This window comes from Uranotaenia lowii, chromosome 3 (assembly GCF_029784155.1).
Source record: "Uranotaenia lowii strain MFRU-FL chromosome 3, ASM2978415v1, whole genome shotgun sequence".
NCBI classification, from domain to species: Eukaryota; Metazoa; Arthropoda; class Insecta; order Diptera; family Culicidae; genus Uranotaenia; species Uranotaenia lowii.
This window is the reverse complement of record NC_073693.1, coordinates 55,780,946-55,795,550: the sequence shown is the minus strand read 5'-3', so window position 1 is coordinate 55,795,550 and position 14,605 is coordinate 55,780,946. Positions and strand designations below refer to the sequence as shown.

Sequence of the window (14,605 nt, the reverse complement as noted above, 5' to 3'; positions counted from 1 at the left end):
AATTTTCCCAAGACCACAAGTAGTTTTGACTTCTTTGGAAAACTTATAGAATTTTTGTTTGATTTTTTTTTTGCATATTTTTCTCTATTCTGTTAAATACGGGATTTCAGATGAATTTAAAAAATTCAAACACATTAATTTTCAGATATTTCTAAAAACAAAAACTAAATCGTTATGTAGGCTCCAACAAAATTTGTCAAATGAAATAAAACCTTTTTAAACTTTTTTTGTAAATGTGAGAAGAACTTGTATAGAGATCTTTCCATTTTTTTTAAATTATAGAATTTAACTTTTATCAGTTATTGCATTTCGGAAAAAAACTAAATATTACTGCTTTATTGAAGAAAGTTTGATAATCACTCTCCGAATCGATTTTTTTTACCTATGTGAAGGTCTGTAAATTCATAAGTAGTCAATGATTGATTTTACTCAAATCCAATCTAGTTTTAAAATTATAAACTCTATATCACCGAAACAAGACGTAATAGACAAAATCTGACATTTCAAATCAATTATTAAAATATGAGAACCAACACTGCTACTCCTTTAAGTTATCAATTAAATTTAATTAAAAAAGTTTTTTAAATGGTAGAACAATTTTATTGGAAAAATATCTCTAAAATGTTAAAAAAACAAATCTTTTGTATCTTCATATTTTTGAATTTTCAAATAAATAAATTTTAAAGTAAAGCTTTTTAAGTTAAAAAAAGTACTGTATAAATTCTTTTTTTTTTTTTGAGAAGGTTCGTCTTTGCTTTTAATTTTGCAATTTTTTGTTGAGAAAACATAATGTTTTGGAAACCTGTGATTCGAAATTATCAATATGAAAAAAACATTGTAAAATCTTTTAGTCTTTCAATCAATAATGAACAAATGTTCATAATTTGAAATTTTGAACTTTGAACTAAGGTTGCCAGATTGCCCGGTTTTAACCGGATTTGCCCGGATATTTGATACAACATTTGGGAACAGTCCGGCTCAGCCCGTTTGCCCAGATTTCATCAAAAAATGCCCGGTTTTTGCCCGGAATCTTTCACTTTATTTGACAAATCAAACAAAAAAAATAAATTGTGTAGTAAAAATTTTTAGTTTGGTTACCAAAACAAAATTTTTTGAGCAGATTTTGCAAAAATAATCGTGAAAAGATTTTTCGAAGCCTAAAATACGATTTAAAATTTATTTTTGAATTTCGATGAAAAAATTATTATTTTCAATTGTTCCATTTTGAATTTTGAAGAAAAAATTCTGAATGTTGACAAAATTTTTCCCGGATATTGCCCAGATTTTTGGTCGTTGATTTAAAAATGAAATGCTCGGATTTTTCCTTGTATTTTCTACAAAATTGTTCGGATTGTCCGGCCAGGATACGTGCTAAAAAAATTTCACGAAAATTCACGAAGTTCAAAATTCATTCGAATCATAAACTTCAAAGCTACATTTCAATCCGAAATATCAACTAAATAAGTATTTGTTTAATGCTTTCAATATTAACAAACTTGGAATTCATTATTTTAATTTTTTATTAGTTTCTTATTGATCATTCAAGAAATCAAATATCCCAACCTGTACTTTGCCAGTTTAAGCTTTCAATGATGAGCATGTAAAGTCATAATGGTGAACTTCATCTAAATCTTTTTTGGCTTTTTATTTTGATTACTTAAAAGAATTTGAATAGGAAATCAAGATTTTATCTCACACTTTCTTCACTAACACTCTTAAAACCTAATAATAATATTATTCTTTTAATCAAATTGAATTTTACCAACTGAAGAAACATGAAGTTTCACTGAGATCCTATATGTGTGTGTGTTTGTTTTAATCTGAATCACCCACTATGTGCATCGAATTCACATGTCATATCGCGATTAAATATTTTTTTAATTTGAAGGTGTTTCAAGTGAACCCTTTAATCAAACCTTCAATCAACACTTCAAGAAAAAATGAAGATAAGAAATGTAAATTAATTTGATTAAGTTACTATGAACAATTATTATCACTTGATTCGGAAATACTTTCTTCTCAAATTGGTACCGTAAAACGGGGTAACTTTGATCACCGGGGTAATTTTGACCAACAATACATTTTTACACACTATCATCAATAACTCAGTCTATAGTTGGAATTTTTGAAAACTGTTTTCTACGTTTGAAAGCCCACAAATTGAGTATCACAGAAGCAAAATTTGGTTTGTTTCTGAAATTCTTTTCAATTAGTAAAAATTCATTTTCAAAATCTTAAAACATCTATGTTTTTAAAGGCTCGAAAACAAACAGCTCTCCAGATGATACCAAAAAGCATTTAGAAGCAAACGGGTTGTTTAAAGTGAAAGAATTACATTTTTTTTTCTTTGTACATGTGTATTTGTAGTGCTTTTTTTTATGGTTATTTATTGATAATTTTTTAAATTTAAAAAATAAGGATATATTCCAAAAGTAAGCCCGTATAGGAAAAATGGATAGCAACCCTATCAAACCTTTAACTTTGACGAAAAAATGAAAATGGAAAAAGTGAAGGGTCTAGAGGAATGTGTGAAGGTAAAATTTCATTTGTATTTTGTAGCTAAAACTTGTTAGCAATTAATTTAATTTTTGCCCCTAAATGTATGCAGCATAATTGTTCTTTTTTCGATTATAAATCTTTTTAAAAGGAAACGTTAAAAAGCAAGATAAAATTTATAAACTAGTATGTGTAAATATTATGAAGGTGTTTTGTATCTTTTATGATCAATAATACTCGTAAAAACCGTCGAAAATAGAGACTGACCAATGTTACCCCAAAGCATCAGATTTAAAACAGAGACGCAATCCATTTTTAAATCAAATTTTAAGTAGTCTTATAGATTTCTGCAACCATGTTTTACGTTCATAGGAGTCCAGTACTGGTTTTAAAAATAAGAAACATGCAACATTTCCCTTAATAAAAAAAATAATCGAAAAATATTGAAAAAAATGATCAATATTACCCCGGATTACGGTACCTACTTTATTTAAAATATTCCATTTCTGTATACTGAATCTTATGCCCGAAGTTTTTAACTGTGGTTGTATTCGGAATTTTTATTTGTATTTTCTAGCGTTTCGGGAACATTGATTAAATTTTTTTATATAAGACTGCTTAGAATTAATTTTCAAGCAATTTTCTTGTTCATGATAAGGAACGTCATTATGAATGATTTTTAATGACTTACTCAAAATAGTAAGGAATGAAACCTGATTCACATCTATTTTGAATAGTATCAGTACAATTTAACATTTTTACGAGTTTGTTTGATGGTCATGAGTAAAAAATGGTTTGAGAAATCAATTTCCTTATTTCTTGTGCATTTATGGTTTTTCTTATCATTTCTAGTTAAATGTAAATTTCAAAAGTTCTCTAATGAACAAGACTTTTGCACGGGCAAGATTTAATTAATTAGTTTTTTTTTATTAATTTCTTTTTTTATTTCTCTTCGAAACGAATTCAAATAACATCTACAAATAGAATAATTACAATGTACTTGGTTCAGTTAAAATAAGCTCGCCTTATTGCCAGGTTTAAATCGGGTTCGCCGGGGTATTTAATACAAAATTTATAAACAGTCTAGTCTGGCCTGGTTTTATTTGAAAAGAGCCCGGATTTTGCCAGGATTAATTCACTTTATTTGCATAATAAAAAGAACAAAACTTGTTATAAATGTTTTTTGATAAACAAAGAATTTTTATCGATTTTTTTGGAGTAAATTTGCCTGGGTATTCCTCAGGTTTTTGAACGAAAATTTTGAAATCAAATACCCGGATTTTGCAAAGTTTTGAGATAAGCCTGAATTTGATAAGGAAAAAATATTCACCTTTGTCAACACGATTTTAATTCTTCACAAAGTTCTTAAAAAATTATCGTTTGTTGTTCGAGAAATAGTTATATTTTCTGCTATAACCTAGCGATCTCAAGTTTTTCTACATCGAGTTGATTTAGTGCCGCTAATTATCTTTTCAGTAAGAACACTGCGTAGAACCCTTCGATAAATGAGATCAAGCCATTGATTAAATAAAAATTAAGACATATTTTTTGAAGAATCTAATCAAACTTATGCGTTAAGATCTATTTGAAGTGTTGGATTTTAAACAGCTTTATTAACTTTGACAAAAGCATCACGAAAATTTTGATTGTATTCCTTTGATTGATCCTTCTAACTCTAAATCCATCTCTTACTAAGATTTTAAAATTTGAATTAAGAAAACACCGATAAGATTCTGTTTCAGCTTAAAACACCAATAAATCGAAACATATAGGTATAAATTATCACATTTCGAAGAATCAAATTTAACTTTTATGACACTAAAAAAACACACACAAAATCTTTCAGAGAAACCCCATATTCGTGGTAAATAAATTTGAATTTAAAATTTGAATCTATATAGTTAGGTTTGATTCAGGGGAGAAGAAATAAAAGCTTAACATTGCTTCAATCATAGTTATTTAATTTCTAGGAATCAAATTTAAAACATAAAATTCAACAGCTATTGAGGCCTTCTTGACATATTTAATATGTTGCTATAGGCTGCTTTTAATTGCAGAATTTATTCGCAATTGAGATCACTGTACCGATTGGGGTGAATTTAATTAAAAACTAGGTAAAACTGGTCATTTAATTTCAAAATTTAAAACACTAAATCTGGACAAATCTAAGCATAATCCAGTAAAAAGAGAACTCGGAGATAGTGATGAAAAACATCTCAAATTTTAAATTTTTAACGAAACACATCAGTAGCGTATCAGTCAATTCCTTAAACAACATCTAAAAACAACTACTAAAACAGTTTTGAAAACTACCCCCACTTTAGTATTTTACCGATGCGAATAGTATGAATTAATCTAGCTAAATACAAACTTATTTTCCAATGTACCATTGACCGGGGTCAAACCCGGAAGTTTACATTTTCCGAAGTTCAAAGAACTTAAGAGCTGATTTTTACAAATTTGGGGGGGCTCGTTCCAAATATGGAATTATTTTTTACCAGTAGTTCTTGTTTTCGAGATAATTGTGAAAAAAGGTGAAAATTTGTTTAATCAATTAGTGCACTTTTTTGGTAAATCTGTAGAACATTACAAAAATTTGGAAATAAAATGTTTCAATTCAAAGATAAATTTTCCTGAACGAAGAGAGTAATTTAGACTTCCGCGGAAAAAGTTAAAGAAGTTCTCTTTTTGACTTTTTTTTCCCAATTCTGCCAAATTCGAGAATTTTCACGAAATTTTTAAGAACTTCTAATCCAAGTTGAATAATAGATGTTTCTTCAAGCATAAGGGGCAGCATTCTTCAAGCGATTGGGGAGGGGGGAGGGGGAAAGAGTGGAGTTAGGAGTTTAAACCCCCCCCCCCCTCTATGGAGATTTTTTCGAAAAAAAATTTCAATTCTAGAAATCAATCAAGTCATGAGTAATCACATCATCCTAAAATGTGATTAAAAATAAGTGTTAACTAACATGTCAATCTTGGCTTAAGACATTTCAAGAAATGAACCAATTTTAAAATAAAAAAATTTGATTAACAGTTCAATAAAATTGTTGTATTGAAAATAAAATTTTGACGCACAAAAACCTTACCTCGTCTTAAGAATGGAAATTCAATTTCCATTAAGAAAAATGACTAAACAATTACGAAATTTGAAACCAACCATTTTATTCTCAAAAACCATTCATCGAATACAAATTTTTTACATAAATCGATTGGTAGCCATGTGACAGGAGTATTCAGTATCCATTACTTCACTATTATTCAATTTGATTATAAACAAAATCGTTTATGTCACTAGATTCAGAATTTTAAGCTGATGTAAACCCTTTTTCAAAAAACCCATTTAAGCCTCGGTTCTGTTTGTTTTTCTTAATGCTCAACTTAATATTCAAACTGACAATTTTCAGATGTTCAAGTATCAATAAGATAACTTTGATTAATTTGGATGCCCTGAATCCAAATATGCATTTTTATCAGATTTAATTTTCGAAGGAAAATGAGTAAAACTTTAAAAAGTCACAAAAATTTTCGAAATCAAGATTTTGGTTCAACTATCAGCAGACCACACTTAATTATGACCCCTGCAAATAAAAAAGTTAAAGATTTTTTAAATTTTTTCTCATTCTTTAAAATACGGGAACTTTTAATGAATTTTTAAAATCAATTTTTAAAGAATTTGAAAAGAAGATCTGAACTAAGTGTAATTAAAATTACTTTAAAAACAAATATCATATATTTTTGAAGGCTTCTGCAGATTTGACAAATTGAACTTGCTGAACTGAATTCGAGTTTTTTAGATAATTCATTATCCTTATTTTCTCAATATTAATCCTTAATTGAATGAGGTACAATAAACAGTTCCAGAATTAGTTTATTTTCATCGTGTAGATTTGTTAGTTGATCAATTATCAATGATAGTTTTAAATTGAAAACTGCCGTATTTTTAAACTTATAAACTTCATATAAAAAAACTAGAGGTTTTACGACTTATCTTCATATTAAAGTATAACTTTCAAATATATCTACTAAAATCTACCACAATTTTGTTCAATTGTATTTTAAAAACATAATCTTCTTGGGAGTCCAGAAATCAATATTTCCAATTAGAAAACATAGTTTCTACATTTTGTCTTTTCCAGGACCCAATATTTCAATTGACGGCGACACAACTTTCAAAGCTTGAAATTTTTAATCTGCGCTTGAAAATTCATAACCGATACATATATTTTTATTATTGACAACTTTAAAATTGGACTTACACTTTTCTTTTGGCAATTGGAATAGTTTCGATGTAAAATTAAATTCGAGCATTCGATTCTATTTTGCTTATTTAAAAGGGATTTTAACCATTTTGGTGGTCCTATATTTTAACAATTTATTTGATGTCTTTGACTGCGTAGTCATACAGACCATGAGTATTAACGTAGCAATCAAAATTTAGATTTTATTCGAATTAACAAATTATCTCTGACTTTGATTACTCGCACTAAAAATTTAATTAATTTTTTTTTATCAACTGAAAATTCAATTTTGAACTATGAGTTTAAATAAATGCTCTTAAGTTCAAAATGGATCAATATTTCCTAATAGCTAACTGCTAAAAATTTGTTTTGAAGCATATTTCTAATTCAAATTAAGCAAAACAAAATTTCTTAGAGTTCTTGTGATATTTTTAACTAAGACCATGGTTTTCGAAATCAATTCCCATGTTTATTGTGTATTTTTGGTATTGTCATTAATTTTAACTAAATTTGTATTTCGAAAGCCCCCCACCCCTCTCATGGACGGGTCCTTCGCACAAGCCTGTATGATCTTTTATTTTTTATTTTGGTTCTCTTAAAGCTTGAATCAAGGCAAATATTTCTCCTCCAGATTTCATCACTACAAGAGATATAACCAAGAGTTATCTCGGCCTTTCAAGAATTCTAGGGAATCTTTAAACAGTCAAATGTATTGTAAAATTGAAATTTTTCCGTCATTTGTATAAAATCCGTTTAATCTGTTGTTACCCAAATGTGAAACACAGGTTCAGGCGCGGATCTAGAGATTGCTTCTAGGGGGGGTGATTTAGCAAGTTTTCTAAAAAAAGGGCCAAAATTTTTTGAGTGATTGGGAAAAATAAAAACTATGACAGGAAAAATGTTGATGCTAAAGATGAAGAGAATTCAGCAATGTTGAAGACAATTTAAAAAAAAGATTGTTCAAAGAATTCTGTAAATCTGTTTGTGGCTGGCTTAGTCTTAGGCAAAACACAGACAAATGTTTTTTTTTTCACTAGTATGAATCCATATGAAATTTAGTTTTGAATACTTTATTTTCAGTCAAAATTAAATCTGTTGGTATGAATTTAACTTACTCAAATGAGCATCTCTGGTTTTATGGTTAAAACAACGTCTTATTGGGGTTGGCGACAGATTTGAAAACAATGCATGAATAAAAAAAAACTTTAAAAAATTATTAGCTGTTTTAGAATTATAGTTCTTTATATCAAATAGTAATGTGTTGATCTAGAGTCGACTGTATTTTAATTGATGTTTGTTTTTTAACGGCGATTCCGGCCAAGCTTTTAATGACAAGTTTATTCGATACGCAGAATAAGGCACTTGGACTGATTCGCCGTAAAAAAAAAACAAACATTAAATTACAATGTAGGAACTTATATTTAGATATGGTTAAAATATTTATTGAAATGGATTTTGAGCATCAAATAAGTTTGTTTTAAGAAAATATTTAATTTCTGACAAAAGAATTCACATCGATATTAATCGCATCGCACTAAATTGGACTGCGCACTCATGACTGCGACATTTGTGCGAACTTGTACATTCGTGCGACCTGTCAAATCCAAGGCGGGTAAAGCTTCAGGTGTGTTCTTATACCAATGCACGGAATCGTCCATCTTGTGACAGGCAATCGTAATCGTAGGCATGGTAGACGAACAATTCGCTGTCAAAAAACGCTCCGTCTCCACCCCCCACCAATGAGAAACTTTTGGTACCCCTTGCCTACTTTTCCTCAATATGCACCCACCCTACTGACCCACCCTGGTCAAATCGGTGTAAAATCTGTCGGAGTTCTTCGCGCTAACCTCTTTTCAGTCAACCTTTGTACGGATAACTGCGACTGCAAAACGTTGCACGAAATCCAATTTTCAATGAAAGAGATAATAAAATGAATCAAACTTTCAAAGATACAATAAGAGATTAAAAATTTGTTGCTAGCTTGATCCAAATCGAAAATTTTAATTTGAAATTTGGCTTTTGAGAAGACTGTGATAAATAGTATACAATACATTAGGAAAATATGGAATTCCCTGCAGATTTTTTATTTTGAAATTATCAGTTAATATTTTATTTAAAAAAAACAGCTCCATAAGTAAAATCATGTGGATAATTTAATTTTGCATTATACGAAAATTGCAAAATAAACTCGAAATCTACTTTGAATTTTTTGCTGAGTTGTGACATTGATTCAAAAAATTGAATTGTAAATTGAAACAACAAGTTTGCAATCTTCTGCGATTTTAATCATCTTCAACGAAATGCTTTATTGATATTTTTATATTGGTTTAAAAAAATATTTTCGACCTGAATATGAATCTGAATTTAGAATGTTGATTCTGCATCTGAATTTTGTAACTTAAATTCAATATTTGAATTATAAATCTGTTTCCGAATTTCAACATTACTTCTAAAATGTAAAAACGCGATTTCTAAATCTTAATTCCAGATAAGAACTTTAAATACAGTTAATTGCGTTATTTAACCCTTCATTTCAAGATTTTTTAATTTTTCTCAAAAATCATTTTAAACAGTTGGAAATGATGAATACATCAAGAAAAAAAATTAAAATAAAATACGATTTTTCACTTTTTCCATACAAAAATTGTTGCAAATTTGTTACTTTATGAAACGAAGGGTTAATGTTTATAAAAAAATGTACCAAGAACCTAAATTTTTTTCGTAGCCTTCAATCATAAATTCAAATTCTGATATTTTGAGGATTCGATCTGAGCTCACTAATTCAATTATTTAATCTGAATCTGATTATTGAATCTGAATTAAAATACGAAATTTTGAATGATGACCCTAAATTTGATTGATACTCTTTTTCTTTTCCATCTAATAAACACTTTCTTTGAATCACGTACTAAACAATTCTGAATATATTCATAGCGATAAGAGTGAGAGTGAAAAGTTTCACTCCAATTTGCACAAAAATCTGATGTCATGCTTAAGGAAATTCCTTAAAGAGTGAGGTGTAAGCTATATCCTTTCAGCACGCCCGACGCCAACACGAAGTTATACACGCGCATAATTCAAGAATATTATCAAGCAGATTTTGAATTCTTATGCACGCGTAAAAATGATAATGTCAATTTTAAGATATTTTGACACATGAAAAAGTTATATTTTATCTAAATTGAGTTTAAAAAAATTGTGACCATTTTTACTGATGATTTATTTTTTCCGCTTGGGGGGGGGGGGTGATCACCCCCATCACCCCCCCTGTAGATCCGCGCATGCACAGGTTGTACCTTTAACGTTCCTTATCCTATCGTGTTATTCATTTCACGCATCGATGCTTGCGCAATCGGCTCCATAATTGATATGGGTAATTATTTATTCTGTTTACTTCCAAAAAGTCCTGTTCCTACTCTTGAATCACAAGAAATGAACAAAAAGCAAACACTCACAAACTTCCCGAGTGTTTCGAATGGAGTAAAGGCTTTGAAGTGATTTACACTGCTACGTGTGGCGGGTTAAATTAAAAGTAAGAAGGAAAGAAGTACGATGAAAACGACAAATGTTTAGCAAAAAGCAACGCTTCCGAAGTCCTGATTTGAGGAACGATAAAAACTGAAATTTATCTTCAAACGTGGAAGGTTTACTGAAAGATCGGCTCTTATTTGAAGTTTCCATCGACTTATTTTAAGTACTTGACAAGGATGAACATATTTATAAAATTATTTCTACCGTATTACACTTTCCTTTACCATATTTTTTTTTTAAATTTTGTACAGTTGTTTAACCATTGAAGATATGCAAAACAAACCCAATAATCGTGCAAATGTATCCCGAAAAAAACCCTTCAAATCATTATTCAAATGCGAGCCGCTCTACTTAGCATGAAATAAAACAGCAAATGATACAATAAAACTCGTTCCGCTCCAAAGAATGTGAGCCCCGAAACAGTCTCCGTCAATTACTTTGCCACCTTCCTCTGTATGAGTACTGAAGGCACGGAACAAAACCAGGAAACGGAAACCGATCGCTCTCAGCCAGCATCATCAATGTGATAATGAAATTTACATATTTCATACAATCGACTTACTTCCGGGCAATTTAGGAGAAAAATACCTGACAATGAGAAGGTGTGTATGGATGGAAACGTTCAGAGCGAAGCAGGTATCATTTCGGAATGAATCCCGCTTCCATCCATCCATCCATCCATTGGAAATTCTTCTCAACACCTCGCATATCAATGATCATTAGGAATTTCGGTGCCTTCAGCGGTAGCGCTTTTGGTTCAGTGAAGAGGGACAAAAGCGGGAAACAGGAAGTATTCTGGTACTTCCGGTGCGGTGGGTAAGAAACCAACCCAAGCCACCCTCATGTACCTACACGTATGGATGTACATTGATACTAATTTTACGATGTAGTTGAAAGTCGATATTACGACGTTTCGCAATCGAGAAACGTGCCTTTGAATGGTAATGGCTTTGATGAAATGGATGTAAGGAATTAAACGTGGAAGTTGGTGTAACATTGCAGATAACAAGTTCTAAACGATCTTAGTGGTTGGTTGTTAGGATGCCAGTACTTTTGAGTAGACATGATTTTGAATGTTTGTTCTACGGTTTTTTCGTTTTTTTTTATTACTTAACCTATGGAAAAAATTTGTTTTTATTAAAAGGGGAAAACTGTCATTTTTTTATTATCTTTACTTGTTCTTCAGAAAGAAACAAACGGTAGTTGAAGTATGCTTTCGAATTTTCCATTTTACCACACTCAAATGTGTAAACCATTTCCAATTTTTTCTTGTTACGTTGGGAAGTTATACATTTAAATAAATCGCAAAGAAATTCAATATCTTCCGTCCTTCATGAACCAAATCTATGGAAATATACTTTTCCTTAGTGAAAATTTCGTAAATTCAATTTGACATAGCTTCGAATGCCGCACGAGCTTATAGTGCCATTTCTACCCATAATTCCCCTACATTTTGTAAACAATACAAAAAAACACTGATTTAAACTAAAATTTAAAAAAAAAAATTGTTCAATCTTGCATTTTCTGAAATATTTGAAAACTGTTGTGGAATCGAAGGTAAAACGGCTATTTCCGATGCCTGCGATGGCTCAAACAGCCTTCATTTGATTTCTCGAAAAAAAAATTATCACACCAGGCAGTATACATTTGTTCCTATATTCTCCTGTACGATCATCCTTTTTTTAAACTTATGGAAACGTGTTGGGAAACTGACAGACACATACACACACACACACACACACAAACACACACACACACACACACACACACACACACACACACACACACACACACACACACACACACACACACACACACACACACACACACACACACACACACACACACACACACACACACACACACACACACACACACACACACACACACACACACACACACACACACACACACACACACACACACACACACACACACACACACACACACACACACACACACACACACACACACACACACACACACACACACACACACACACACACACACACACACACACACACACACACACACACACACACACACACACACACACACACACACACACACACACACACACACACACACACTCAAACACACACACAGCCGTGGGGTAGCGGCCCAAGAATACTGCCCCTGGGTCACTGGCCCATGTCGTAAGAGGCGACTAAATCCAGCAACCCCCCTCTCGATGACGACAACGGCAAACGGAATTGGATTACCCTACCGGACCTATTGGAAAGAAACAACCCAATGTGCCCAAGGTGTGCTGCTCATGGGAGCGCTAAAACGGTCCCGTGCATAAGACCGTGCTTATGAGGTGGAAGGCTGGCGGGTTGTAAATGTGTCAGTCGATAACGGTAGCCTGTGGGGCACCGGGACAAACCCCACAGTATTGCAGTCCTTGCTGCGCTAAAGCAGGGCACTGGCGCAGTCGACCGTATATTTCCCTAGCTATTCGTGGGATTCACTAATGATTCAAAATACTAAAAATAATGATAAGAGGAAGAAGGAGGAGAGTGCGGAGAAGGGTGCAAGCGCTAATTCGTTCGGTGGCAGGAGTCTAAGGCGATCTCCAGCTCGGCAGCTTGCTGTCCAACTGGTAGAAACTCCAGAAGGCTCCATAGCGGAAGAAAGAGGAGAGCCTGTCAGCTCTCCAGAGAAGAAGGAAGTTCCTATGCCAAAGGCAATGAAGGAAGCGATGAAGGAAGCTTGTGAAGGCTATGGCTCTTTTTACAGAGGCAAACAAAGCAGTCCTAGAGATGGTAAGAGCGCTAAATGGCAGCGCTACTAGCAGAGGAACAGAGGCGGAGAAACCCTCTAAGGCGAATGTCAGTCGCCCGAAACGGATCGATGCCTTCGTTCAAACGGTGAGGAATGAGCTTATTACTCCGAGAAGCTCTAATAGTGTAAAGAGGAAACGAGGGTCGCCCGGTGATCCAAGACCTGGCACCCTAAAGAAGAGGGCCCGAGACCCGATGGTTCGACAGGACCCTGGCCAACTGAAAGGCAAGGACGACAGACCCAATGAGGGAGCGTCCTCCGAATGGCAAACAGTGACGCGTAAACACCGTAAGGAGAGAGCTACGAAAGCAAACCCCAAGCCCAAAAAGCAGCGAAGCCGCGTAAGGGAAAAAGGTGAAGCTATCGTAGTTAAGGCGCCAGAGGGTACGTACGCGGACGTGCTTCGTCAGATGCGGACCGACGACAAGCTTGCTGGACTAGGTGAAAACGTGAGGAGGATCCGTCGTACTCGTTCCGGTGAGATGATCCTCGAGTTGAAACGAAGTTCAGCAACAAAGAGTGCATCCTTCAAGGTGCTGGCGGAGGAAGTTCTAGGCGAGAAGGCGGAGGTGCGTGCGCTATGTCACGAAGTTACCATCCGTATCAAAAACCTCGACGAAATAACGACAGAAGATGAAGTCAGGACAGCGCTAGTTGACCAGTGTAAGATCGGCGAAGATCAGATCTCTATCCGATTGAGACAGGGTCCTCCTAGATCCGGAACACAGGTTGCGATTGTGAGGCTTCCGGTGGTAGCAGCCAACGCAGCACTCGAGTGCAGGCGGCTAAAAGTGGGATGGTCAGTTTGTCAGATAACCATCTCCCAGCAACCAGAGGTATGCTTTCGATGCATGGAGTACGGCCACAAGTCGTTTGACTGCAAGGGAGTTGACAGACGAGGATTATGCTGGGGGTGCGGAGAATCCGGCCACATAGCGACTAGCTGCAGTAAGCCGGCGAAGTGTCTTATCTGCACTGGTGACCGTGTAACTGGCAACCCAAGGTGCTCTGCCTACCAAAAGGCGCTAGCAGCGATACCAAGGGCATGGAAGTAATCCAAATCAACCTCAACCACTGTCACGAAGCACAACAGCTACTGCGACAGATGGCGGTGGAAGAGAAGCTAGACATTGCGTTAGTAGCAGACCCCTATTTAAGGGCCCTGAATGGCACAAATTGGGTGACCGATAGTGCCAAACTGGCCGCAATAGGGGTGACAGGAAAGTTTCCCATACAAGAAGTGGTCACATCAAATGAAGAAGGCTTTGTGATAGCCAAAGTCAATGGAATCTTCTTCTGTAGCTGCTACGCTCCACCGAGGTGGACCTTGGAGAAGTTTAGCGCTACGATGGATAGGATAGTCGATTTGCTCACAGGCCGATGCCCCGTTATTATCGCGGGGGATTTCAATGCGTGGGCCCAGGAATGGGGTAGTTCCCATACGAACGCCAGAGGACAGAGTTTACTTGAAGCACTTGCAAGGCTGAATGTGGACCTGGCGAACGTAGGTAATACTAGAACCTACCATAGAGAGGGACGTGAATCGATTATAGATA

General features: G+C 33.9%; 1 protein-coding gene across 1 annotated transcript in view; it reads left to right on the top strand.

The window, feature by feature from the left end:
* Positions 1-12,570, top strand: part of LOC129752203 (uncharacterized) — a 57,328-nt gene extending 44,758 nt beyond the window's left edge. Inside the window, exon 4 of the mRNA XM_055747991.1 lies at positions 12,443-12,570. Within this exon, the coding sequence (XP_055603966.1) occupies positions 12,443-12,570 (128 nt within the window). The remainder of the gene's footprint in view (positions 1-12,442) is intronic.
* Positions 12,571-14,605: the final 2,035 nt, after the last annotated feature.